Source organism: Gadus morhua, chromosome 11 (assembly GCF_902167405.1).
Source record: "Gadus morhua chromosome 11, gadMor3.0, whole genome shotgun sequence".
In the NCBI taxonomy this organism is placed as follows: Eukaryota; Metazoa; Chordata; class Actinopteri; order Gadiformes; family Gadidae; genus Gadus; species Gadus morhua.
In genome coordinates, this window is record NC_044058.1 from 3,751,516 (window position 1) to 3,777,832 (window position 26,317).

Sequence of the window (26,317 nt, forward strand, 5' to 3'; positions counted from 1 at the left end):
ATGACCGAGGGCGATGCCTCCCACACGTTGGATGAGGCCTCCTGCTCCTCGGCACAAGGCTCCCTGCAGGGGGCAGCAGACACCTCCATGGCGGCCGTCCTGCGGACCGCTCTGGCTCACCTGCAGCTTGACGCGTCGCAGACGGAGTCAGCCCAGGCCAGCGCCTTCTTCAGGCGCAACCCTGTCCCGGCCACATTCTCTGTCCCTCCTTCAGAGGAGTATCTGAAGGAGCTCCATGCTTGCTGGAGGGACACTAGGGCCCTATCCCACTCGACGTCGGACGCCCGGACCTTGGCTGCCATGCAGAATGCGGCACAGTTTGGGCTGGGCCGCATGCCAGCAGTCGAGCCTGCTATCGCCTCCCTAATTCTGGCTCCTGATGAGGCTCTGAGGCCAAATGCCAGGTGCCCTCGGCCACAGTGCAGGGTCACAGACGACCTCCTGTCAAAGGCCTACGACGCAGCGGCGCGAATGGATCGTATTGGGAACTCCCTTTCCCACCTGCTGCTGGGTCTTTCGACCTCTCTGCAGCAGGCCCAGGCCGAGCCGTCGCTGCAGAGTCTGAGTGACGCCTCATTGCAGGCTTTTGCCCTCATGTCGAGGGAGTTAGGGCGCACTATGTCCACCCTCGTGCAGACTCGCCGCCAGGTGTGGCTTGCGCAGTCGCCCTTGACGGAGACATGTAGGAGGGTCCTTCGTGCGGTGCCGGTGGAACCAGGGGAGCTCTTTGGGTCAGCTGCCCTGGAAGCACTGGAGGGGGCTGCCCGAGCTAGGCAGACCAGGCAGCAACTGTCAGGCCTAAATAGGACTGTGTCCGCTCCTAGCAGGCCTGGGGGCCCCTCGGCAGTCCCCCAGCAGCGCTTTCAGCCACCTGGTTATTCCGGTGGCCTACGTAGGTCTCAGCGGGCTGCACAACAGCCAGCGGATGGCTTTCGGGCCCCCGAACGCCTACCTTCCTGGCAGCTCCGTGCCCCACAACCCAACCGACGCCCCCCCAGAGCCTCAGGAGGCCGGGGGGGTAGGCGCTAGGCCCTTGGCGCCGCTCGTCGGGAGTTTTTCCCATCAGCAGCTCAGTTACTGGGCTGCCTGTACTTCAGACCCTTGGGTGGTTTCCACCTTGACCCAAGGGTACGAGTTACAGTTACGACGCCGGCCCCTAGCCTTCAGCCGGGTCAAAATGACTGTCGTCAACGACCCGGCAGAGGCCTTAGCTCTGGACCAGGAGTTGTCCACCCTCCTGGCCAAAGGGGCAATCGAGCCAGTGGATCCTCTGCTGCACCCCAGAGGATTCTACTCGAGATACTTTCTAGTAAAAAAGAAAGATGGCAGATTTCGCCCAATACTCGACCTGAGGGGACTCAACAGGTTCCTGAAGGTCCTGCCATTCCACATGCTCACCACATCCGACACGCTGCGGGTGGTCGCAAGGGGAGAATGGTTCACCACGGTGGACCTAAGGGACGCATACTTCCACGTCCCAATTGCACCGCGCCATCGGCACTTCCTCCGGTTCGCCTTTCGCGGCCGGCACTTTCAATTCAGGGTACTTCCCTTTGGTCTCTCCCTCTCTCCGAGGGTATTCACCAGGGTGGTGGCGGCAGCTCTCGCACCCCTGCAGAAGCAGGGCATGAAGGTCCTGCCTTATTTGGACGACTGGCTGATCTGTGCACCTTCCCAGTCTCAGGCGGCCCGGGACACGGCTCGGCTGCTCTTGCACGTGGCCCGGCTTGGCCTGACGGTGAACTTTGTGAAAAGTCGCCTGGACCCATCCCAACGGGTCGCATACCTGGGGATGGTCCTAGACTCGGACGCTATGAGGGCCTACCTGTCACCTCAGCGTGTGACCGACATCCTCCTCTGCCTCCCCCGCTTCGGGTATGGCAGGATGGTACCATTCATTCTTTGCCTGCAGCTCTTGGGCAAACTGACAGCTGCCTCAGCTGTGGTGCCCCTCGGCTTGCTGTCTCTGCGCCCTATGCAGATGTGGCTGAACAGCCTCCACTTGGACCCCAAGTGGCACAGGCACCGAAAGGTCAGAGTGTCTCGGCAGTGCCTCTTCTCTCTGTCCCCATGGAGGAAGAGGTCGTATATGACTGTGGGTGTACCCATGGGCACCATTCCATCCCGTCGGGAGCTGGTCACGACAGACGCCTGCCTATCGGGATGGGGCGCAGTTTGGCAGGGCAGGACTGCCCAAGGGCAGTGGCCGGCCCAGAACCACGCTCACATCAATGTGCTCGAGCTCAGGGCGGTACAGCTAGCACTCAATCATTTTCTGCCTCATTTGAGAGGCAAGCATGTGCTGGTTCGATCCGACAACATGTCAGCTGTTGCCCAGATCAACCACCAAGGGGGGACCCGGTCTTCACGGCTACTCCGGGTATCTCGGAACTTGTTGGCCTGGGCATATCCCCGCCTGGCCAGCGTGCGGGCGGTCTTCATACCGGGGCAACGGAACCAGGTCGCAGATTTTCTATCGCGGCAGAAGCCCCCACCGGGGGAGTGGCGGAGGTGGTGGATACGATGTGGGGTCTCTTTGGCAGGGCGGAGGTGGACCTCTTTGCATCAGAGGAATCCGCACATTGCCCCCTCTGGTTCTCCTGGACGGAGGTGACCGGCCCCCTCGGACAGGATGCCTTAGCTCACGACTGGCCACAGAGTCCTCTGTATGCCTTCCCACCGCTGCCCCTGATTCTCCCCACACTTCAGAGGGTGTTTCTAGTAACCTGAGGGGGCCACAGGTTACTTCTGGTGGCCCCCTACTGGCCAGGGAGACTCTGGTTTCCACTGCTGCGCAGGCTCTGCTGCAGCTCTCCATGGCGCCTCCCCTGCAGGAAGGACCTCAGCTGGGGGGCCAGATTTGGCACCTAGATCCCCGTCGCCTCAAGCTCTGGGCCTGGCCGCTGCAGGGCCCGACTCACTGCTGAATGTTTGCACTGAGATCGTCAGGAACACTATTCTGAATGCCAGGGCACCATCTACCAGAGCACAGTATGCCAACAGATGGAAGTTATTCTCTGACTGGTGTAGGGGTAAGGCAGTAGACCCAGCGCTTTGCTCCGTGGCCACCGTTCTGGAGTTTTTGTAGTCCCTCCTGGATGATGGTCGCTCTCATTCCACCTTGAGGGTCTATGTGGCTGCTATCTCTTCCCGACATGAGATGGTTGACGGAGCCACAGTGGGGTGCCACAGGTTGGTGTCCCTCTTCCTTAGGGGGGCCCTGAGGCTGCGTCCCCCTAGGACTCTGAGGACTCCAGCTTGGGACCTGCCCCTGGTGCTGGAGGCCATGTCATCACCTCCTTTGAGCCTCTGACCGAGATAGGGTTGAAGTGGCTGTCCATGAAGGTGGCTTTTCTGCTCGCCATTACCACTGCGAAGCGGGTCGGGGAGTTGCACGCCCTATCCGTGGCAGATACATGCCTGCAGTGGAACCCTGATGGCTCAGGTGTGGTTTTATGGCCCAATGTGGCGTTCCTGCCCAAGGTGCTTTCACGCACCTATTTTAACCAGCCTATCCAGTTGGCACGTTTTAACTCCCCATCTGAGGGGAATGAGTCCGAGATGCTGTGCCCGGTACGGGCGCTTAGGGCTTACATTGCTGCTACGGACGGTATACGGCAGTCCGAGCAACTGTTTGTGTGTCACGGTGGCCCTAACAGAGGTTCTGCCTTGTCTAAACAGAGGCTGTCCCACTGGGTCGTCGACACCATTAAACACGCCTATGTAGCCAGTGGCCGCCCCCCGCCATCCGGGTTGAGGTGCTACTCCACCAGAAGCGTGTCAACATCATGGGCCGCACTAAGAGGTGTACCCCTGGAGTCAATCTGTGCCGCGGCATCATGGACGTCACCGGGCACCTTTACAAGGTTTTACCGCGTCAACGTCGCCAGTCCCCACCCGATGAGTGTGGTCCTACTGCCAAGCTCTGCTACCTCCAATGAGTGAGGTGGGTGTTGGATACTTTGTGACCTTTTTGGTATGGGTCATCCAGTGCTTTAAGCACCGCCTCTGGCGGTCAGTAAGGATGAAATAGAACGATAGTTACGAATGTAACTACGGTTCTATGAATCCTGGATGACCGCCAGAGGGTTCAGTCACTCAGAATCCTTGTGTTCTCGCGAGAAGATTCTAGGAACAGAGCCTCTAATGACACCGGAAGATATAGCCTTCCCGGTGTCACGTGGGGGTCACAGGTGACTATGTTGGTATTAGGTACTCGAAATGCGCATGCGCGAGGTGGAGATCCAGTGCTTTAAGCACGGTCATCCAGGATTCATAGAACCGTAGTTACATTCGTAACTATCGTTTGATCCTCTGTCATGCATGATCAATGGATCAGGCAGGCGGTAGCTCAGTCCACTGGGTAGGCTAGTTCATCCATCATTCATCCATCTGAGTGGACATTCCCAGGTGGGATCTCAATCTAGAGTATAGATTATAAAAGGATAAATGCTTGATTTGAAGATCTTATTTGACCGAGGAGGAGAGGGGAAAACACAAATGACAAGCCCATTAATACTCAGCATCAATAAACAGTTTTATTTAAAAGAATATGATACATTTTATTACAGTTAGCAACTTACCCAAACAACTTTGTCTTTGAATTTTAAACATCACAATCTTTTACCTTAGCATACATACGTCTTCAAAAAGCAAAACCATATCAGGTCAAATACCATAGTACTGGAGATGTGTTACAGTGTTATCTTATTAAAATAAATAAAATGTAGCCGACAGAAGATGGCCATCTTGGTCTAAAAGAGAGGGGACTCACTGAGAGAATGTGGACCGCGTCGACAAGGCAGCTTAGCCCGAGTCAAAACGACCCACCTGGGTAAAGTGGGGTCGGCAAGTGTCCGGTAAACAGACTTCGTCCCGAAACACAGTTAGCCTTTAGGGTTTAACAAGCCCGACCAAACCCGTTTTACATTCCACCCTGAGGTCAACGTCGGCTCTCAAGGACAAGGTGTAGAAAAGTTACCAGGAGACACATGACGGCTTGAGAACCACAGGGGACAGAACACACCCAGACGCTCAACCTCCTCTGACAGGAACGAGGACCATGTACCCTGATCACTCCTCTCTCCATAGAGAGCCGAGCCACAAGACCGGGACTGGGAAAGCATCTGATCAGTACCTATGACAACCTATGTGTAACTCGTGTTGATGGATGACTGGAGAAGTAAATGTGAAGGTGCCCTATTGTTGATCATGTCAAGGTTACTGCGGAGCAGGGTGGGCAGCGCTGGGTGTCCCGTCCCCGGGCCGGGTGTCAGCTGATGGATTGAGCTAATAGGAGTGCATCCCCCTACATAACAAGGTAACGCCACGGACTACTGGGAGATAGATGGCATCCTGTGATAGGCCGTCTGAATTATAGACCTGCCATTATAGACCTGCCGTAAATGCGCAGGGGGGGTGGTGGGGGTCTAGGGGGCAAACTAATGGTTGATGATTTATCAGCAGCTTTGATGACAAAATAGAAAGACTGGAGAGGGAGAGAAGGACCCCTACTGTCCCCAGTGAGAAATGCAACCTCACAACAACCACACCCACCCACCCACACACCCACCCACACACCCACACACACACACACACACTCTGTACTGTGCTTTCACACAAGGGCCTTTTGCTGCACAGCATTGCTCCCAATATACTATTCGCTCATAAAAGTCTATATTATGGCAAAATCCCTGGATAATACATCTTGAATATACACGTTGCTGTATTATACGTCTTTGCAGTCCAAAATAGCATAAAACTTTTTTTTTTGCATTCTAATACCTGTTTCCTTGACAGAAGTCGCCAGCGTGTTTGGAGGTCATTAATACTGTTCTTTAAAGTGCAAACATTGCAGGACAGTGCCTGCTCGTGAATAAAACATTCCGCTATTTGTACACCCCCAATAAAAAGCATTCACTAACAACACTGCTTATTGAATGTGAGATCGACCCAAAGAGGTCTGGGCCTTTCCCTTATTTCTTTCTCTGTTCCTGATATGCCATATTTATGTACTCCCCCTATTTAAAAATTCAGTCTAAGGGCCAAAACTGGAGCGGTGGGGGGTGTATGCACGCACGGGATTCCATTACAAAGCAAAGGCCTCTTTCTGGACTGGCCCCTGCCATGGCTGCACACTGGGGGTCAACATTTTGAGAACATTCAGTACAGCAAACAGGTCCAAAACACACCCGGACCCCAGGCACACGCGGGCACCGCCACTCTCCTCCATCGGCTACAACGCTTTAAGTCTCTCTGTCCTCCCCAACCCCGTCCCACCATTGGCAGGCTCTTTTGTCTCTCGTGCCACTCTCTCTCTCCGTGTCCTGACATCTACTGACCTGTCGTTTCACGGTGTTCTTCAACCATTTTGTTGGTTGTCCGAGGAGAGACAGGGCCCGGGCACACAGTCCTAGCTAACCGGGTCACAAACTTACACCTCAGGGGCCCTGGCCACGGGGGCCCAGTGTTCATAGTGTAGGAGAGAGGCTGGAGGCGGGAGAGGGGGGGGGGGGGGGGGGGGGGGGGGGGGGGGGGGATGGTGTGGTGGTCGTCTGCGTCAAATGAGTTTTTTTCCTATTTCCGTTGCATATGATGGTTCAGCATCTTGCAGCGTGGTTGCTGAAATGTCCTTAATGGGTGAGGTGCTGTTGAGGGTATGGTGGGGAGGGGCGGCAGGGGTTTGTCTTAGGGCGGGGAGATGAAGAGCCGAGATGGAGCTGAGGAACGCTGCTGAGGAGGAGCTAGGAGGCGATGAGTCCAGCTCCTCCTAGGTGCTTCCATCCCTTCTGTGCCTCAACAGCTGGAAGATATTCTGCACAACGTAAACACCATCAGAGCAGAGACTCACATACACACACAAATAATGTAAACACAACACTCTGAGGGGTAATCCACAAAGCCGGTTTTATCACATAACCGGGTAAGTTAACCCAGGGTTTGCGGTAACCCTAGGTTCCAAAATGAACACGGTATGTTAGTTACTATAGAAACATATGCTTTGAATCAAACCTGGTCGGAGCAGGTTTTGCGCAGGTTAAGTTTGGAACATAACCCGGTTTTGGGTATTTAAACCTGCGTTCACCGCAGATTTCATGTGTTCACAATGGCATGCCCTTTTGATGAGAGGCCTTTTGATATCGGAGCGCAAATTATTCGCGCAATCCACCGGGAGCGATTTTTGCAAATTATAGTTTTATCTATAATGTTGGAGATGCTGAGCACATCTCAGTCCTTTCAGATGACCCATCCACGTCCGGAGCAAGATTTTCATTGGCCTCCTATCATACAAAGAGTATGATAGGTCCACACGGTACAAAAAATTGCTGAGTACTATGCCGAGAGGCGCTTACAACAGGAAGTATAAAATAGTCCTAACGGACTTACATCCACTGGAGAATGTTCGATCATGGCCGGCGGCTCCATTACAAGCACTAATCCATCTTGATCTGTGAAGTTGATGAATTGTCACTTTTAGGTTTTCTACCCAGTTACCAAAAAAAAACATTTGGAACATTTGCACTGTGGCGCACACACACGGTTTGCATGCTTTACTTCGACGGCCTTTTCACGATTGACTTAAAAAAAAAGGGCTTATTTAAATGCAGGAGTGACAAATATGGTATGACAATTTAAATGCTGGACTGACAAAATATACCAATACGATGGTGGGAAAAGCTTACCAGTTTGTATGTTTTTATACTTTATTTTTACTTGATCCACTGACCGCTTGGGAGCCATCGGAGTACATCTTTTTTAGAAGAAAAGGGTTATGTGGTGGGAACGCTTAACTGGGATGTTAATAGATTCATGGCTCAAATATTAAGGATCAAGCTTTCGACATGTAACTAACGCATTTACGCGGTCAGCGATTTGCTGCCAGGCTTTGGTTCTCTGGGTTGCAGAGGCTTAAGCGTTCCCTTTTCTTGTGATAATGTCCTCCTCCTCGTCATAATTCTCCAGCAGAACCTGGAGTTCCATTTCATTTAAATAAGCGGCCCATCTCGCCATTTCGATCAGGGGTTTCCATGATCCATACATCACGTCTTTATAGGTTTGGCGTGGACGTGCACAACCCTGTGTTAACCAACCCCGTGTTGATTGAACTAATGCATAACCCGTGCGCTGGAACCGACAGCTCTGGTTTAGTTGGCACAGGGTCAATCAACCTAGAGTTCAGCGTGAACTATGTGTTTGTTAAACCTCCGTTCGTGGAATACCCCTCTGATGTGTGATCAGTGATTCACACACACACGCACACGCACGCACACGCACACGCACACGCACACGCAGCGAGGCAGGCAGAGCCTTACCTCGCCACACATACCATCTTTGCTGCAGTTCTTGTTGTCGTTGTCGGTCGCCTCCTCCTCCACCTGTGAACAGCGGAGATGTTATTGTACTGCGAGGACACCGCCCACCGATCCACACGGTCTGAAATGAGTGACAGGTCCTCACCTCCCTCCTCCACTTGAGCTCACAGAAGACCCTCTCGAAGCACTCGTGCATGTAGTTGAACTGAGAGGACACACAGAGAGAGCGCACAGAGGACAGGATGACACAGCTTCCTCTGGATGTGGTCAATAAAAGCCCTCCGTTGCGTTCCTTCTTTCAGTTTAAAGTGAAATAAGTTACACAAGATAGGCAAGGTAAAGCACTTTTCATACACGAGACAGACTCAAAGTGCTTCACATCCCATAAAATGAAATTAAATAAAATAGATAAGCAAAAGAAAACAAAGGCAACGTAAAAAAATGCACACAACATGAAATAATAAAATAAAATAGCAAACTTAAGAAATGCATTGTACAAAGTGGATTGTAGTTAAGATTTAGTAGAAAGCTAAAGCAAACATACAATTCTTCAGTCTTGTTTTAAAAATGGTCAGAATTGCGTTAAATCCCCAGGGAGTTTATTCCAGCAATTTCTTGCTTATTAACTAAATACTGCTTTCCCATGTTTCATGTTTACTCTGGGGATAATAAACTGTTTGGTCTCAGAGGATCTTAGTGGTCTAGAACAGGGGTCCCCAACCTTTTCAGCATCAAGGACCGGTATGATTCAGGGGGGGTGGTTATGTTGCGCAGAGGTTGCCAAAAATGCAAACATGTTATATGCAATCTAACAACTGCATATAGACTTATGGCATGTAAAAGAGTGACAGTATTGCGAAGTGAATAAAAAAAATAAAATAAAAAATAAAATTAAAATAAATAAATAATCTTTCTCTGCGGACCGGTACCAAATGACCGGGGGTTGGGGACCGCTGGTCTAGAAGGCTTATGTAGTAGAAACATATCAGTGATACTTTGGCCCTAAACCATGTAGGGATTTATAGGTGAGCAGCATGATTTTAAAATCAATTTTCTGACATACTGTACATGTAGCCAGTGTAATGATAGAAGAAATGTTGTAATGATGTTCAATTTTGGTCTGCTAGAAATCTAGCAGCAGCATTCTGAACAAGCTGTAGTTGCCTTGGAGGTTTTTTTTGGAAGAACTGGAAGGAGAACATTGCAGTAAAGTCTTGATTAGTTTTTAAGGTGATAATAGGCAGATTTTGTAACTGATTGGATGCGTCTGTCGAAATTGTAATCTGAATCCAGGGTAACCCGTAGATTTCTGGCTTTGATTGAGGTTTTCAGGGACAGCTAGGTTGAAGGTAGCCTGGCTCCACCCGCCTAAGTACTTCCGCTTAATTTGAATTTCCCTTCAGTACTAGGTCTGGACCTGCTGTATGTAATTTGGTTTTCTGGGGCCGCCACAGCGGCGCCCAATCAGCGAACAGAGGGCGTGTCTGAGAACAATGTCGATGGCGTGTTGTCAACGATTAGACCAAGCTTCGAAAGTTGACTGCATACATCATCTCTGGCCTTACTATAAAATATTGATTTACAATGGGCAATTTTTCCCTGATAAATTAAATTCGACGAACAAAACCTGCAGCTGTCGTTGACGGACATTTTCGTGCAGACGCGCAAGGTGTTTGGTTTGTGTACAACCTGCACGTGATTCCCGGCGCATGACATACGTCACAACCAAACGTTAGCGATTGGTTATGGCAGATCCAGAGTGGCACTGGGCAGATCCAATCATTTTAAACTTCAACAGACACCCGCCTTCAAGTGAGTTAGCGTTTGTCAATTGAATAGGTCCAGACTCTCTGTACAAATGAAATGAAATGAAGTGAAGTACGAGAGTCTGGTAGAACCAGGCTAGGTTGAAGGTACGTGGTGTGTTACTTTAAGCCCTTCCGTTTGAGCACCAAATACAATTATCTCGTTTTGGCTGTCATTTGGTGGTCAATATTTTCATTTCAAACCAGAAAAAATAACAACTGACCAGTGGAAAGCACCACAAACAGACAGACAGACAGACAGACAGACAGGCAGCCCTCCTACTCACGTATGGTGTGAAGATCTTGACCCAGCGCGGCTTCTTCTCCCCGCGAGCGTACTCGAAGCAGAAGGCCATGCCCTCCTCGTCCGTGTCCCAGCGCTGCATCTCGGCCCATTCGAAGGCGATCACCTGATTCTGGAGCACACAGCAGGGCCCCACAGTGCCGGGTTACAACCTGCTCTATGTCCTCTGAGCTTATTGGAACTCTCCTTTGTCCTGCTTTTGACTGGTGAAACGATATGTATTGTGATCCTGTACATTTTGTGTAAATACTGCCAAAATTATATTTCGTTTTTTTTTGTGTGATTTTATCTATCGTGTGGTTTAACAGTGGGGTTCTACTGGTCCACCATTGTTCAAGAGAACATGGACGTACAGAACACAACATGGTGGATTCACCAAACTCAAGTGCCTCTGGAGGACGGTACCATCATCTGTGTCCACTTGGATCACATCCAGAGGTTTCTGCCTTCAAATCCTTTCAATTGTTTTGCAAACAGATATTTGTAGTTTGTAACCCTGGCTTGAAAGCAGGAACATGGCTTAAGAGGTCAGGGGTGGTAGGGTCCCTCCTTGCCTCCAGCGTGCCATTCTCCGTGCATGCGTGCAGCTTGAAGTGCTGGATGCTGATGGCAGTTATCACATGGCCCTTGCGCCGGGAGTCACACGAGCAGTGGGGGAAGATGACCTCGTTGTAGCCCTCGCAGCCCCGCAACAGACTCAGATACTGAGGGAGAGAGAGAGAGAGAGAGAGAGAGAGAGGACGAGAGAGAAGCAGAGCGACAGATAACAGAAGAGAATTAGAATAAATAATTGTATTTATTTGCATGTTAAGGGTGCAATTATTCTCAATCTTGGTCTGAACCAAATAGGTATAAATGCCCCACCGAGTAATACGAATGCACATAATACCAATGTTTGGGAGTGCTGGAAGCAGCACAGGACTAGCACCACTGTTGACATTGTCTGTGTTCCCCAGTGTCCCCGCCTGGTTATTACGCCCTAAGGATCCCGCGGCCTCCAGACTTCCACATGAGTCAGTCCTGCCTCAACAAGTCAGTCCTTTATATTTATTCTCAGCCCTTGTATTTCCCCACAGGCCTCTCCCTCCCTCTCTGTCTACCCTCCACCCCTCCCACTACCAGCCTCCTCGCCCCGTCTGAGCCAGAGTCTTGGTCTGCACTTATTTCCGAAGACAGCCATTATATAATTAGACCGTCTTGAGAAGTGGCCTGTAAAGTCCGGAGCCGAGGCTGCGACTCCAGCCCATCCTTGCTCCCAGTGAGGCCACCGGATCATTCCGTTGCTACACGGTGTCATTACAATCCGGGAAACTTGACAGAATAATTACAGTATTTACTAACGCATTGCCAAGATTTGATTGATAGATTATTAATTAGATGCCTTCATTCACTCTGCTGTACCGGAATACACACACTGTGCTACATGTTCATATTATGAGTGTGTACATACATCAATGTTAATGTACAGAGAACCGGAGGAGTTTATTATTGAGTTTAAAATAAGTCGTAGCAGTTGTTTAAGTGCAGGAGTGGCGAGTAGATCCATCTTAATACACAGCTCTGCTGTCAGTTTAGAGTAAGGCACTACACTGGCTAGATGGGACACTGCATCAGCTGCAACAGCAGCCATTACTGCAGTTGGGATGTGCTTATTACGTTAGGGCCACTGCAGCAAGGCCCAAAGCCACTTGATGTTTGCGTACAACGCGTGTCACCTACAGAGCGTTGGGATGCTTGCTCCCCACACTTGTATGTGGTGAGAAGGTTTTATGTGTTTAGGGTTAGGGTTAGGATTGCCGTAACCATGGGAATAATTTATCCCACCCCATTCCTAGAAGTCGAAGCCCAAAACACATTAAAAAAAACAGTGTTTAATTTAAAGTAGAAACAGGGTGGGGTCAGCTACACTTCAATATGAAGTTGAGATATTCCTCAATAGTAACTGTATCGCAAATCAGTCCACAAGATTTTTCCGTAGGTTTAGAGTGAATCTCAAAGAATTGCTAAATATGATGAGGATAAATACAACTTGATGGTGTGTGGCAATAAGAACCACGGCTGTAATAGGAGGTTTGTGTGTGCCCCACCATGGCCAGCTTCTGCTGCTCCGCCAGCTTCTGCAGCTGGTAGGACTTCTGCTCCACCTTGATGAAGCCCTTCTTCACGTCGTCTAGTGCCTGGGGAGAGCACGGGAGTCAACACACACACACACACACACACACACACACACACACACACACACACACACACACACACACACACACACACACACACACACACACACACACACACACTTCAAAAGATGCAAAATCTTAAAAACATTTTAGGCTATGAATTGATTGATTGAATAATTTATGCACATCATAATATTGGAAAGGCTCAGGAACATAAATATGTGGCTCATGATGAATCCATCTTTTAGTTGCACGATGGGATGGGCTGGAGACGAGAAGGGAACTTAAAGCAGAGTATGCAGTGGGGCGCCAGCTTACCGCCACAGAGTGGAACAGGATTCACTTAAAATTTGGAAAAACACAGGCCACCGCCTACTTACTTATCTTCACTTGTTCAATAGTGAAACACTTTATCACTGCAAATCTCCTTAAGGGCAGGAACTTAATCTGAATCGGCACCACTGAAAATAAAAGCGAGACGCGCACTAAAGTCTGCCAGGGTCTTTATGTTGTCTCAATAAACACCCAACACCTGGATCTGAGTTAGCCAGTGGATGAGCCCAAGCCTTATTTACCTACTGAACAAATGTATTTAACCAATAAATATTCCAAGGTCATTCATCCACAAACATCGGGCTACAAACCAATGCCCCAAAAAAGACCCAGAGACACAAACACGCTACACACGCAAATGCCAAAGCTGCATTTTGGATTCTGGCAAAAGACACACACACACACACACACACACACACACACACACACACACACACACACACACACACACACACACACACACACACACACACACACACACACACACACACACACACACCTGGTGGAAGCAATAGTGGATGGCCAGCTGGTTGTCGTTGAGCAGGATCTCCTCCTGGGTGGTGAACAGCCACTTGCGCAGCGTGAGGCAGGTCCCGGGCACCGCTGACGTGTAGTTCTGGACGTACAGCTTGTGGGGGAACTCATTGGGCGCCAGCTTCCTCACTGAGAGAGAGGGAGAGAGAGAAAAAGAGAGTTGAGGGAAGCAAAGATTTAGCTTAAAATCAAGGAATATTCTATAGATTCTATAATACTAAGAAGGTAAATTTGGACGCGCACGCATGCGCACACACGCACACACACCTCATCAATCATTTGTGATTGAATTACCTGGGTGAGAGAGCTAGAGAGCCATGGAGAGAGATGGGGAAGTGGGGGCCCAGAGAGAGAGAGAGCGAGAGGGTGGAAGATATTGGCATTTAAATGTGTGCTAGCAAAGAGAGGGAACTTTGTTCAATGGCGCTGAAGAGAGCTCTCTCTGTGTCTGTGTCACTGACACTGGGATCCTGTGTGCGGCTCTCCATCAGGCCAGGATGGACGACTAGCACCATACTACGGCCTCAGAGGGAGAGATGTGGTGACATCAGCAACCTGGCCCTATTCATATACAAAACTAAATATTGGATAGAAATAGAATACATTTGAATTTGATTAATGGAGGGTTGCTAAAGAGTGGAAACACTTTGTTTTCCGCCCCACCCCCTCCTGCTCACAGCCCTAATGGAATACTTAAAATATAACTATGGCCGCTCTGTAGGGATGCAGAAATCAACACGCCAGTGTCCAGAGCAGCTCCTCAGAGGCCGGGTTTGGTTGGGGGTTGGGTGTCTCTTGGTGTCTGGGATATCCAAGCACGGGGAGGAATAGGTTCGGACCAGCAGTACTCCAGTTGCAGATCAACTATTCTTGTTTCTGCCACTGAAACCCATGACAGTAAAAGCTCAGAGTTCATTGGTACAAGCTTTAACCGCTCAGGGGTTTCCCACAGCACTTTACAGCTTAGGCGGCCGCCTAAGCAGCACAAGGCTTCCGCCTTAACTACAAAGTAAAAAGATAGCATTTTTTCTTCTTTTCTTGTAAATAATATACTAAAGTATAAAATGATTTAAACTCCATTCGCTCTGTGTAAAGATCAGGCTGCAGGGCAACAGTCTGACAACTTGAATGGAAATAAGCATCACATATACAGTACCATAATACAACCTGTATTAAAGGAGAGATGCAGAGGGGGAACCGGAGGATGGCGGATTGTGCCCAGTACAAAACCCTACACCTGTACAGTTCTACGGACTAAGGAGTTCTGAAAGAGTTTCCTTTATAAGTTCAGTTAGATGGAAAGAATTGCTCATTCATGATGATGATGATGATGTCATAACTAAGAAAACGGCCAAACAGGAAGGCCTCTCACACAGGCACTGAAAGTCGGACAGTCTCCTGAAAATCCCCGGTGGCGCTGTATGTGTGAAATGTGTCAGACTTTGCCCCTACATAGTTTAACCTACCAGGCCCCTAGTGTCAAGTCCAGAGTATCTGAGAGCTGGAGAACTCACAACAGGTGAGTGGGCGTGTTGCTGACGTGTTGCTGGCGTGTTGCTGACGTGTTGCTGACCAGTTGCTGACCAGTTGCTGACGTGTTGCTGACGTGTTGCTGACGTGTTGCTGACGTGTTGCTGACGTTTCGATCACGTGACCGGCATGAAACCGGGAGAAACCAAAGTGTGAAGAAGAACGAAGACAATGAGTCTGATTTCTGCTCTTCCATCACCGCAAAAACAGTCCTCATCACGGTGGTAGCCTCTTCCGCCATCTTAGATGTTTTAAATAAAACACAGCCACTTCCGCTGTATACCTTCTGCGTCAAGTCCCGCCTCCTAAACGCTCTACCCAGGTGCCACCCCTTGCCTAACGTATAGAGTATTTCCAATATGTGTGAAGACATCAGCGTGGTCCGACATTGCGTGTGGTTTGTCCATACTCTAAGGCCTCTCACAGATCCACTCCGGACGACCACGTGACCAGTGTATTAATGGACCTGGGGAAAGGGTCCGATGGGTCGTCCATCATCGAGGACCCAGAAGTCCCACCATGTTATAGCAAAACCTTTGGGGGAGAAGGCAAAGAGCCCAGGCCAGACACCGGAAATGCAAGGGTAATGAGCAGTAGGGATGTGAATAACTCAAAATTTTCATGGTCGAATAATCGGTGGGTGGTATGAAGGAATAATCGATTATTCAAAGTGTGCCGACATTCACAAGGGCAGCCATGGATCATCGGCAAGAAATCACTTAATATCTTAAACGCAAAACAACAACTACCTGCTAAGTAGTTCCAGTCAAATGATCTGTTCAGCCCTCAAAACGAGAGCTGGTAAATTGTGAAAAATGCATTAAACTGCAATCCGAAAACGCGGTTATATGCTATAGTCCCTACAGTATCTGTGGTATAAGGGCTGAATCGCGACGGTCAATACTTTCAACATAAAGAGTACGTATTATCATTTGAAATTCGTCCCAACCTTTATACCACAGATACTATAGGGTCTATAGCATATAACCGCGTTTTCTGATTACAGTTTAATGTAACAGTAAGCTGACGACATCACTAATTAACACCACAACTGCAAATTAACCGCACAGAGATAACCATGGCAACCGGTCAAACAAAGTTTCTTATGGCGATCATTCTGCGCGCACATCCGCCGTGTTGATTAACAAATAATCCCCCTAGAAATGAATGGTCTTCATTTATTTTCTATGGCAAGTGACCATGGTATAAGCAGGATAATACCCTTTGACACCTGTCCAACATTAGTTCCGTCTGTTAATTGTTGTTTATTTGAATGGGAAAAAGAATTAACGGTCCAAATGTTAAAAATTGACTTTGACCCTCGGGAACAGAATAGGAATAGAATAGAATAATCTAATAATCCAATATTCTGACCCATCTCTAATGAACAGTTCCTGTTCATTACAGAGATATTCTACCAACGTTATACATCATCTACATGAGTGGCTGAAGCTTGCAGAAGGGGATTTCTATAGGGGCTGGTCTAAACAGTCAGTTCGTTAACATGCACAGCTTAATCCGATTAAGCCATAGTTCGACTATGCTCCTCAATTTGACAACTGCAATTGTCAGATATAAATGGCGGTGGGAAAATCGATTCATTGGCAGAAGCATGTTATACCCCGGTACGATAGGTGGCGCTGTACCCATTTCATCTAGTGGTAATAGGGCCACCCGCTGTACTCTTTACGTCACCAGCAACAACAAGCTCAGGCGGCATTCGAGAAAGATGTTTTCAGTAGACAGCTGTCAGTTCCCTTCGGGTCAATGTCATTTCTCAGACTCTCGAAAGTCCAGATTGAACCGTGACATGGAGGAAAAAGGGATTGTTGCCGTATGCGGAATCCCCACCGGATCAGCTGCTCCAGCGGCGGAGCAGCCCCTCGGTGGTGCATACGGCAACAATCCCTTTCTCCTCCATGTCGCGGTTCAATCTGTTCAATCTGTTCACAGAGAGTGAAATCCAAAGTTCCTTTCCCCCAGTTCGTTCTCCACCATGGGCGAGATGCACTACGAGTCTTTACTGGTTGTGGAAGTATCAGAGAGTCTGAGAACCTGACGCAGTCTTTAAGATTCATAACATCAGAGAATATCCCCGTCAGTTTGGCCGCGGCACAATGAATGAATAAAGATCGTAAAGAAAAAATCGTCTGAAGAAAAAAACATTTATTTTGACAGACGTGCCCGAAGTTACTACTTTACAACCTTGTTGAAATTTAGAAAAACATGTACTTTTAATTCAGCCTTAGGTGTAATCGAAGAGTAGTGTGTACTGAATGCATGTTTATAATGAAACACAACAAAATTACCCTAACCCTAACTATAACCCCTGACTAGGGATGCACCGAATTTTCGGCCACAGAAAATTTTCGGCTGAAAATGGCCCAAAAGCGCATTTTCGGTTTTCGGCTGAAATACTTTCATCACCGAACAACACGGCCGAAACAGAAATTTGTGATGACGCAAACAAAAAGCGCGGCCAGCACACGCTTGTCTGGATAGGCGCCAATATGTCTGCGGTGTGGACGTTTTTCAATGTTTCTGAGAAAGACCCACGTATAGCGATTTGCAGAAATTGCAATGCCTTGATTTTGATTAACTTAGTACACAGTCATAGCCATAAATGCAATGGTACTAGGGTTGTATTACCGAGTATAAACGGTATGAACTTAACGGTAGGTCAACCGCCATCTTCTCCGTCAACTCTCCTCTCACTTGGTGACAGCGTCTGGCATCGTGCCAATTCTCAGCGTCTTATAACGTTCTATATATAATAGTATAATATTGTATAGATAATATCACAGGCCAAAAGCTCTGTGCACCTCCTGATGGCCGTAGCGCGGGGAGCTTTCGTAGGGATTGGGCTTTGTGGGGTTTGTTTACCGGCGTTGCTATGGTTACCGATCTTGCGTGTTCCAACGCTTTATTAGGTAGCCTATCTATTAGGTTTGTATCTATTTTTTTTTTTATGAAAAAACACATCAAAAATAAAACAGCGCAAAGGCAAACTGCCGAACTTTTAACCTAATACCGTATACCGCGGCAACCCTAAATGGAACTAATAATTGTCATAATAATTTCTTTCGGTGTTTCGGTTTACGGTTTTCGGCCTTGGTTTACTCTTTTTCGGATTTCGGTTTCGGCCAAAAAATTTCATTTCGGTGCAACCCTACCCCTAACCCTAACCCTTACCCCTAATCCTAACCATAGCAGCTAATATCAAGCCAGTTAAATCGCAGTAGTCAAATCCATAGACAGCAGAATAAACTATTTGGGTGACGTGTGTGACGGACCATTCAGAAATAGAGGCGTGCATGTCTTTTCGGGATATGGGTGTGACCATAGTAGGATTCGTAATTTTGCTTCCGGCTCACGGCCCCCCAGAAAAAAGATCTTGAGCATGCGCAGAACGCAAAATCCCATTTGATTCACCGTAAACATGCACGCTTAAAGGGACTCTTACCTTTGTTGCATTTTTACACTTTTTTTGGATAAGGTTAAATTGGTATTAATAAGGTAATAACACTCTAATATGCAAGACAGACCAACCAGGAGTAAAAACAAACAATTATTTTACTCTCATAATATTTAGTGAAAACTTCAACCAATAAAATTCTTCGGACCGAATGACCTTATTGGCCGACAGACCTGTCTGTTTGCTGCATGGATATATAAGGTTTTCCGTCTGCTTCTTGTGGCGCATTCGGGCCCGCGTCATCAAGGCGCGTCCTCAACTAGAGGGTTTGTTTTGATTCCACGGCAGACAGTAGCGAGTAGCGACCGTAGCGACTGACGATGGCAGACCAAAGTGGTCCACGGCGTACTGAAACTGCACCATTCAGTCCGATTAGGGGACTCATCTCGGACTCAGAGTCACAGAGTTACCCTCCTCTGGAGCCTCAGGAAGACCTCCAGACTGTTGGCCACCAACTGCACCATTCAGTCCGACAAGGGGACCCGATTCGGCCTCAGAAGCCAAGTGGTCCCGCTCCCCTGGATGATTCTCAGGACCTCCAGACCGTTGGCAACCAACCGCACCACTCAGTCCGATTAGGGGACCCGTTTCGGACTCAGACGCGAAGTTGTCCCGCTACTCTGGAGCTCCGGGAAGACCTCCAGACCGTTGGCACCCAACCGCACCACTCAGTCCGATTACGGGACCCATTTCGGACTCAGACGCGACGTTGTCCCGCTACTCTGGAGCTACAGGAAGACCTCCAGACCGTTGGCACCCAACCGCACCATTCAGTCCGATTAGGGGACCCATTTCGGCCTCAGACGCTACGTTGTCCCGCTACTCTGTTTGTAATGCTCATACACCTTTCTTATACTCAGAGGGACCACTGTCCTTCAACATGGGGCCTCAAAACGGTATCACACGAAGCCCATAAAATTAAAGTGAGCCACCTGCTAAATTTCTTGTTTACTAGACCCCTGGTAGATATTATGACCCCTGGGAGTCTAAACATAACCCATGGGACTCTAAACATAACCCATGGGAGTCTAGAACTTTTGTACTGTAGCGACCCTGGGACAGTTAAATAGTTTGTGTGTTATGTGTTACATTATATTTCGTTGTCCGCTATGCCAGTTGTTCTATGTGCATGTATTGTAATGTTCTTCTTGTCAATCAGCGTGGGGGCGAATCATTAGGTCAGCTGGGGGAGGGCCTTGGAAGAACAGGAGGGTGGGGGCCTGCACGCGAGTGAGACCGTGTTGGGGGATGCCGGGGTAACCGGGGTTTGTTTTGTGTCGGTTTTCTGCCGTTGGTTACAATGTTACGGGTTTCAGTGACCTGGTTTTGGTTCATTAAAACTACCTTCAACTACTAATGACTCGACATCATTATGTCACCGGCGAGGTCGTTACAGTACTCTAAAAAATAACGCTTAGTTTTGTACTAATAACGCTTGTACTAAATAACGCTTAGGGGGTGGGGCATTGGAGGAAGGCGGGATGATTTGAATGTGCTGTAATTCTCAAATGCAACAAAGGTAAGAGTCCCTTTAATGCGACTATCAATCGAATAATCTAGGGGTTTTAATCCGACTATGAGAAACCCAATTAGATTCGATTTTAGTCGAAGGGGACTAAGGTGTATACATGCATCTTAATAATCCAATCATAGTTGGACTGATCTAATAATTCGATTTTCTTGAGTGTCATGTAAACGCACTGTGTTCGTCTGAAACCTTTACAGACAAGTTCTTACATTTTGCTATTCCCGGCCCAGTTTGTGTTCTCCGGTTATGCGCTGACAGATTCCCTCTAGCCAGATGATTGGTCGAAACAAATATTAAGCAAAATAATGCTTGTTTGCCATCAGACATCCGACTAGGGCTTCCACAGCAGCTTAGACCATTAAACCACCTTTATACCATACACACATTTGTACATGAACCTTAAAACCCAGACAGGCGGATATGGCGCTGACCTACCGAAGGTGTGGTTGATGACCTCAAAGAGGGCAAAGTAGCTGGCGGTCACGCTGTCCATGCCCACCTTCACCACCACAGCCTTGACAGACAAAGAAGGAAAAGGTCCAGACGCATTGACAATAATGGAAGAGAGAAAATGTAAGAGTCTCTCTCACACAAAGTGTGTGTGTGTGTGTGTGTGTGTGTGTGTGTGTGTGTGTGTGTGTGTGTGTGTGTGTGTGTGTGTGTGTGTGTGTGTGTGTGTGTGTGTGTGTGTGTGTGTGTGTGTGTGTGTGTGTGTGTGTGTGTGTACCTGGTAGACGTGGTCTGTGGTGGAGTTTTTGCGTACTCTGACTGTAACTGTCGTCTTATCGGGCATGGCTATCCTTAGCTCCACATCAGACACCCCGTTGTAGTTCTAGGCAGTAAGGAGAGAAGGAGAGATTAGTACAGACAATGAGAAAATAAAATGAATGGTAACGAATGGTGGACACACACACGACACAAGAAAGAGAGGCCGCGGAGGCACTCCATTTCCTTCTAAAGAAAAGAATTGTTCAACAACCAAAGGCCAGTTATTTTTAGAGAAATGTTAACTTACCTCATCGGAATCTGACAGGAACTCTTGCATGATGTCACTCTCACCAATGACACGCACGGAGCACACTGCGGGAAAACACGCACACACCAGGGAGGCCATCAGAAAACTAGCAACACAACGTAAACAGAGTCAGACCCAAAGCTCTTTGTGGGTTACCATCTCAAAGCACACACACACACACACACACACACACACACACACACACACACACACACACACACACACACACACACACACACACACACACACACACACACACACACACACACACACACACACACACACACACACACACACACACACACTTTTTGAGAGAAACTAATCTCAAGTCAGGTACAAAATACAAGAAATCTTGAGTGATTTGTAGAGATTTAACACGTGGAAAGGTAACATCAAAGAGCTTATTCATTTATTTGAGTGAAATACGCTGTGAGAATATCAGTTTTCTAGTTGACTGCACCTGCCTCTGCATGAGCCAATTAAGGCCCTGTTTACACAAAGGGAAAACGCAGATATTTCCACACGGTTTAGCCTCTCATTTACACGAAAACCCTGTTTTTATCACAGAAAACTATTATTTCTAAAAACAGCGGCCAAATTGGAGATTTCTGATAACTGGGAGAAACAGGGTTTTAGGTTCTCAAGCGTCACATTATGCGCCAGAAAATGCTTAACGTCATGTGAGCGCTCTATGTTTACAGTTTGCTTGGCGATCATGCCAAACAAAAGGAACAGGAAGCCATATGTGTTATTCGTTGTTGTTGATTCTGAGGATTCTGATTGGCTTGCATGGCTTTATCCTTCTCCCTACACTGCTGCCCATAGGTTTGGCATAGTTATGATGGCGCTCAGTGGTGTATTTATGCGGGTTGATGTGAATGACAACTTTTTTGAAAACGGTTGTTGTATGCACGATGCACTAACCCTTTCTCTAAATAGTAAATACCCTGCTATGCATAAACGTGGCCTAAGATTTTAGACCTAGCCCTCCAGCTAATTTCTGACCAATCAGGGCATCTCTCTTCATATCCTTCTCACTCATCTCTCCTTAACTCCTGAAGGTAACTTCAGCCCCTTTAACTCCTCCCTCTGCGTTCTCCAGGTAACCTCCAGCCCCTTTAACTCCTCCCTCTGCGTTCTCCAGGTAACCTCCAGCCCCTTTAACTCCTCCCTCTGCGTTCCGCAGGTAACCTCCAGCCCCTTTAACTCCTCCCTCTGCGTTCTCCAGGTAACCTCCAGCCCCTTTAACTCCTCCCTCTGCGTTCTCCAGGTAACCTCCAGCCCCTTTAACTCCTCCCTCTGCGTTCTCCAGGTAACCTCCAGCCCCTTTAACTCCTCCCTCTGCGTTCTCCAGGTAACCTCCAGCCCCTTTAACTCCTCCCTCTGCGGTCTCACTCACCCTTCTCCAGGTACTCCTCCAGCCCCCGGCGGCGGGCGTCCAGCTGCTGCTCAGACAGGGTGAAGGGCCACTTCCCCGGCAGCTTGGGGAACATGTAGTTGGAGAACTCTCTCTTCAGGTTCTGGTGCAGGATGGAGAATTCCCGGTAGCGCTTGGAGCACAGCTGCCGGCCGGCCATGTACACGCTGTACACCTGGAAGGGAGGGGGGGGGTGGAGAAACCCATGAGCCAGAGCCTTGTTCTGCAGCAAACGTGAAGTGATGACAACGCACTTATCCCATCTGCAGATCAATATAACTTTACAATACTCATCCACCTTTCAGTTGAACAAACAACCCATCTGTTTACATTCACATTTAGCAGACACTTTATCCAAATCGACCTACAGAGGAGGCCAGGAGAGAAATCATAGCATAACGCTATCATTACTTATATGCATAAAGCATAAGTATTTTTATAATATTAAGTTCTGCACAGGCTGATCTAAACCAAGCTCCCTAATCTCAATGCATAGATCTATCCATCCCACAGGACAAATCCCCCTGCTCACCACAAACTTCTCCTGGCTGAGCTCGGTGTGTTTGTAGGTGGGCACGGAGATGGGCACGGCCTGCTTGTCAGAGTAGTCGTAGCAGGACTGGGCCGAGCCGTCGTCCCCGGGGTCCAGGCAGTCCGCTTCCTGGGGCGGGACGGACAGCACCGCCAGCACCAGCTCCTTCTCCCCGGCCCGGATCAGGTCCACCACCTGCTTATGGGTCGCTCCCTCCACGTTCACCCCATTTCTGTTGGGTGGAGATGGGAGATCAGCAGGGGGCAGGGTGGGCAGACCGGAGGAGGGACAAAGTAAGGGGGTGGGGTGGAAGTGTTGGTAGATACATCATCAATAGGCTCCGCCCCCTTGTGAGTGATATCACCAAAACTCCTTGCAGCTCTTCCCACAGATATAAATACATTAAATTAGAACAATAAATGCCTAATTCCCAAAGATTCCAATCAATATAAGAAATCCTAGATAGGAAACTGGGACTGATAGAGTCAAACAATGCTGTACCTCTGCGTTTGTCCAGGAGCTGAAGAGAAACAAATACAATGTCTATCTTCATCATAATGCAGGATCCCAAAACTGACAGGAGGACTATATGGGGTTGTGTCCAAGTGGTGGCACATGAGCAGGTCAGGGCATGTACTCCATCGTACAGCGATGCATCAGCTGTGCCTGCTGACAATAGTGATTCAGAGCACTATTGTTGGAGTGTATAATTTCCCTCAACCATAGAAACTTCTCTGCACACAGAGAGAAGAGCAGTCCCAACCAACCGACACAGACGCAAGCTATCCTGCGACACATTTTAATTATAAGCCAATAATTAACTTTGCAGTCCACTAGAATTCAAACGGATCAGAGAATGACCTGTGAGACGAGAGCAGAACAATGTTCTTTGCTAAGGGCCACTCGTTTATGTACTGCATTCACGTGAGCTAGTGCCTTTTTGTGCCCAACCAAAAACACATAAACTTACTATCCAGAGTGGTTCCCTGCATGGCCTTTCACTGCAAACACAGCTTGAGTCAACAATGAGGACGTTTGATGATGTGAACCTGTTTCATCCAATGAAGTAATCCCATTTCATCTATGATTAGCAAATACACCTTGAAATTTTGTTCACTAAGGCCATTAACCACAACGTCTGCTTCCTTCACCCATTCATCTAGTTCTTCCAATGTCCCACGTCTACCGCTGAACTAAACAAAACTGCATGAATATAGCTCAACATAGCCAACAGTGATTTCAACATTTACTTCACTAATGTAATAACTTTGAATATCAAAGGGCTGCTGCTTGTGCCTGTGTAATTCTCCTGCATACCCATGGCAGCACAGGCATTATGGACTGTAGGTTTAAATGGAATTTAACGCACCAGTAAAGCTCAGAGGACACTGGCAGCAGCAGCAGGGGATGTTGTTGCATTGTTGTTCCCGGTGAGGAGGACGCCAGAGGGTTGTGACCTGTTCCATTATGTCACTGCTGCACTAGTTATAGACTTGAGGATAGCCATGTAGGATAAAGCCTGCAGCCGCCCTTGTCAGCATGTAGTTTCATAAACCACTAAACACACTATTATGGGTTTATGTAGGTCTACATACTATTTGTAGACCTCAGAACGGTTTAGGCTGCATTTCATTAATTTGTTTAACAGCAATTCAGTATTTCGCATGGATCCCAATATTCCTGATATTACCCTGGTTAATATTTAAAATATAGATATGAAGCCGTATACCAGGGCCAATGTCAAGATAAATTAACTGGAAATGGCACATCTTTATTGGTAGAGCTAAATGTTGGGCAAATGGATTTTGAGTAGAGAGAGAATAGTCAATGATGGTTAACAAAATAACCATGAGTGGAACATTTTTTATGTTTGCCGTGTGCCAATAAAGTGCCAATGCATTTCTACATTTGCATGCAACCACATACTCTTGCACAGATATTGGGGTCAACAAACTGCCAAGTTACCACCTGCCATCCAATTACAATGCAGGACACACCATTAACTAACCAATCGGATAAACACAAAAGAGCACAACGCCAATCAGAATTGAGCTTCACTTGTTCTGCAAGCCCCTTACATACCTCCCATCCATCTAACTCACACACACAAATCCGTTGCCTCTCCATGGCAACAGAGCCTAACATCGGCGAGCAATCTCTATGCATACTAGTGTAACATGCCTGCAATTTAAAGATGTCGAACCCCTGTTTATCAGCAACCACAAGAGATATCTCAATCCCATAGCGGGGCCTCAAACAAACTCCACATGCGATGACACGATTGTGCAATCATTAGACCTGCACATTGTACACCTGATGCTTAGATAATTTAATCGATTTGCAATATGTACTTTCAATGTGGACTAAATGGTGATTGAAATTAAAATGAGCTATCTGCTCTACATCAGCGACCCAGATCCATAACTGAAGCTCTAGAATACACAGCTCACCAATGTATGTGACCACTAACGAGTATTTCCTTACACTGTAAACACTGTACATTATCATCAAGCGCCTAGGTGGGGAGGGCGTTCAACATATGAAGCCCATACAGGAGCTCCGATGGGCACTTACACTTCCAGGATCCTGTCCCCCTTTGAGATCCCGGCTCTGTCCGCCGCCCCTCCGGGTAGCACCGCACTGACGTGCTGCAGCGGCGCGTACAGCTCCCCGTTGATGCTCCGCAGCTGTCCCCCTTCACTGACCTGTCCGCGGACATTGAAGCCGTAGCCCGAGTCGGACTTCACTATCCGGACCAGCCGCGGGCCCGACGTGACGGTGGTGGCCGTCTGGCAGGGACCGTCGCCGGTGCCAGCCGGTGTACTTCCACCGGAGCCGTTACGAGAGAAGGACTGGGGCAACGGAGGAAAAGGCGAGCTAATTTCTTCTCCTTTGACATCCGCCATTTTCTACAATAGTTATGTCTTCCGTGACCAGTACAACGCTAAGGATATAAAAAATACCCCCAAACATTAGCTCATTGCAAGCTAACCGTTTGGCTAGGTGATCCCGATGTGGCGGAAAATGCCGAGTCCTTCCAATGATATACAGAGCCTGGGACCGAGTCCTTCCGATGATATACAAAGCCTGGGACCGAGTCCTTCCGATGATATACAGAGCCTGGGACCGAGTCCTTCCGATAATATACAGAGCCTTGGAACGCCCAAGTACACTGTTCTAAAAGGTTGCTCTTGAGGTGGCGGGGTGGAGCTTATTCTACTGCATTATCATACAGTTTAAGTATTTCGTATGTGATCTGTTTATGAGTATTCTCCATATTTGTGTAATTTTTTTTCATGCTAGGGCATTATTTTGTATCTTGTATGCATTATTTCGAAATTGCAGTAAATTACACAAT

The 26,317-nt window shown here is 48.2% G+C and overlaps 1 protein-coding gene and 1 pseudogene across 1 annotated transcript; one reads left to right on the forward strand and one right to left on the reverse strand.

Annotated features, from left to right (window-relative positions):
* On the forward strand, positions 1-2,927 carry LOC115553811 (uncharacterized; annotated as a pseudogene).
* Positions 2,928-4,515: 1,588 nt separating this feature from the next.
* snx27b (sorting nexin 27b) lies at positions 4,516-26,174 on the reverse strand. The gene is made up of 13 exons (XM_030370717.1): positions 25,534-26,174; positions 22,960-23,191; positions 22,410-22,602; positions 21,011-21,075; positions 20,723-20,827; positions 20,431-20,509; positions 13,428-13,591; positions 12,509-12,598; positions 10,976-11,125; positions 10,405-10,533; positions 8,458-8,517; positions 8,327-8,375; positions 4,516-6,814 (listed from the first exon to the last, which is right to left on the reverse strand). Exons 1-13 carry the CDS (start codon positions 25,863-25,865, stop codon positions 6,744-6,746), a joined length of 1,719 nt encoding a protein of 572 aa, XP_030226577.1. The 5' UTR covers positions 25,866-26,174; the 3' UTR covers positions 4,516-6,743.
* Between the last annotated feature and the right edge of the window lie 143 nt (positions 26,175-26,317).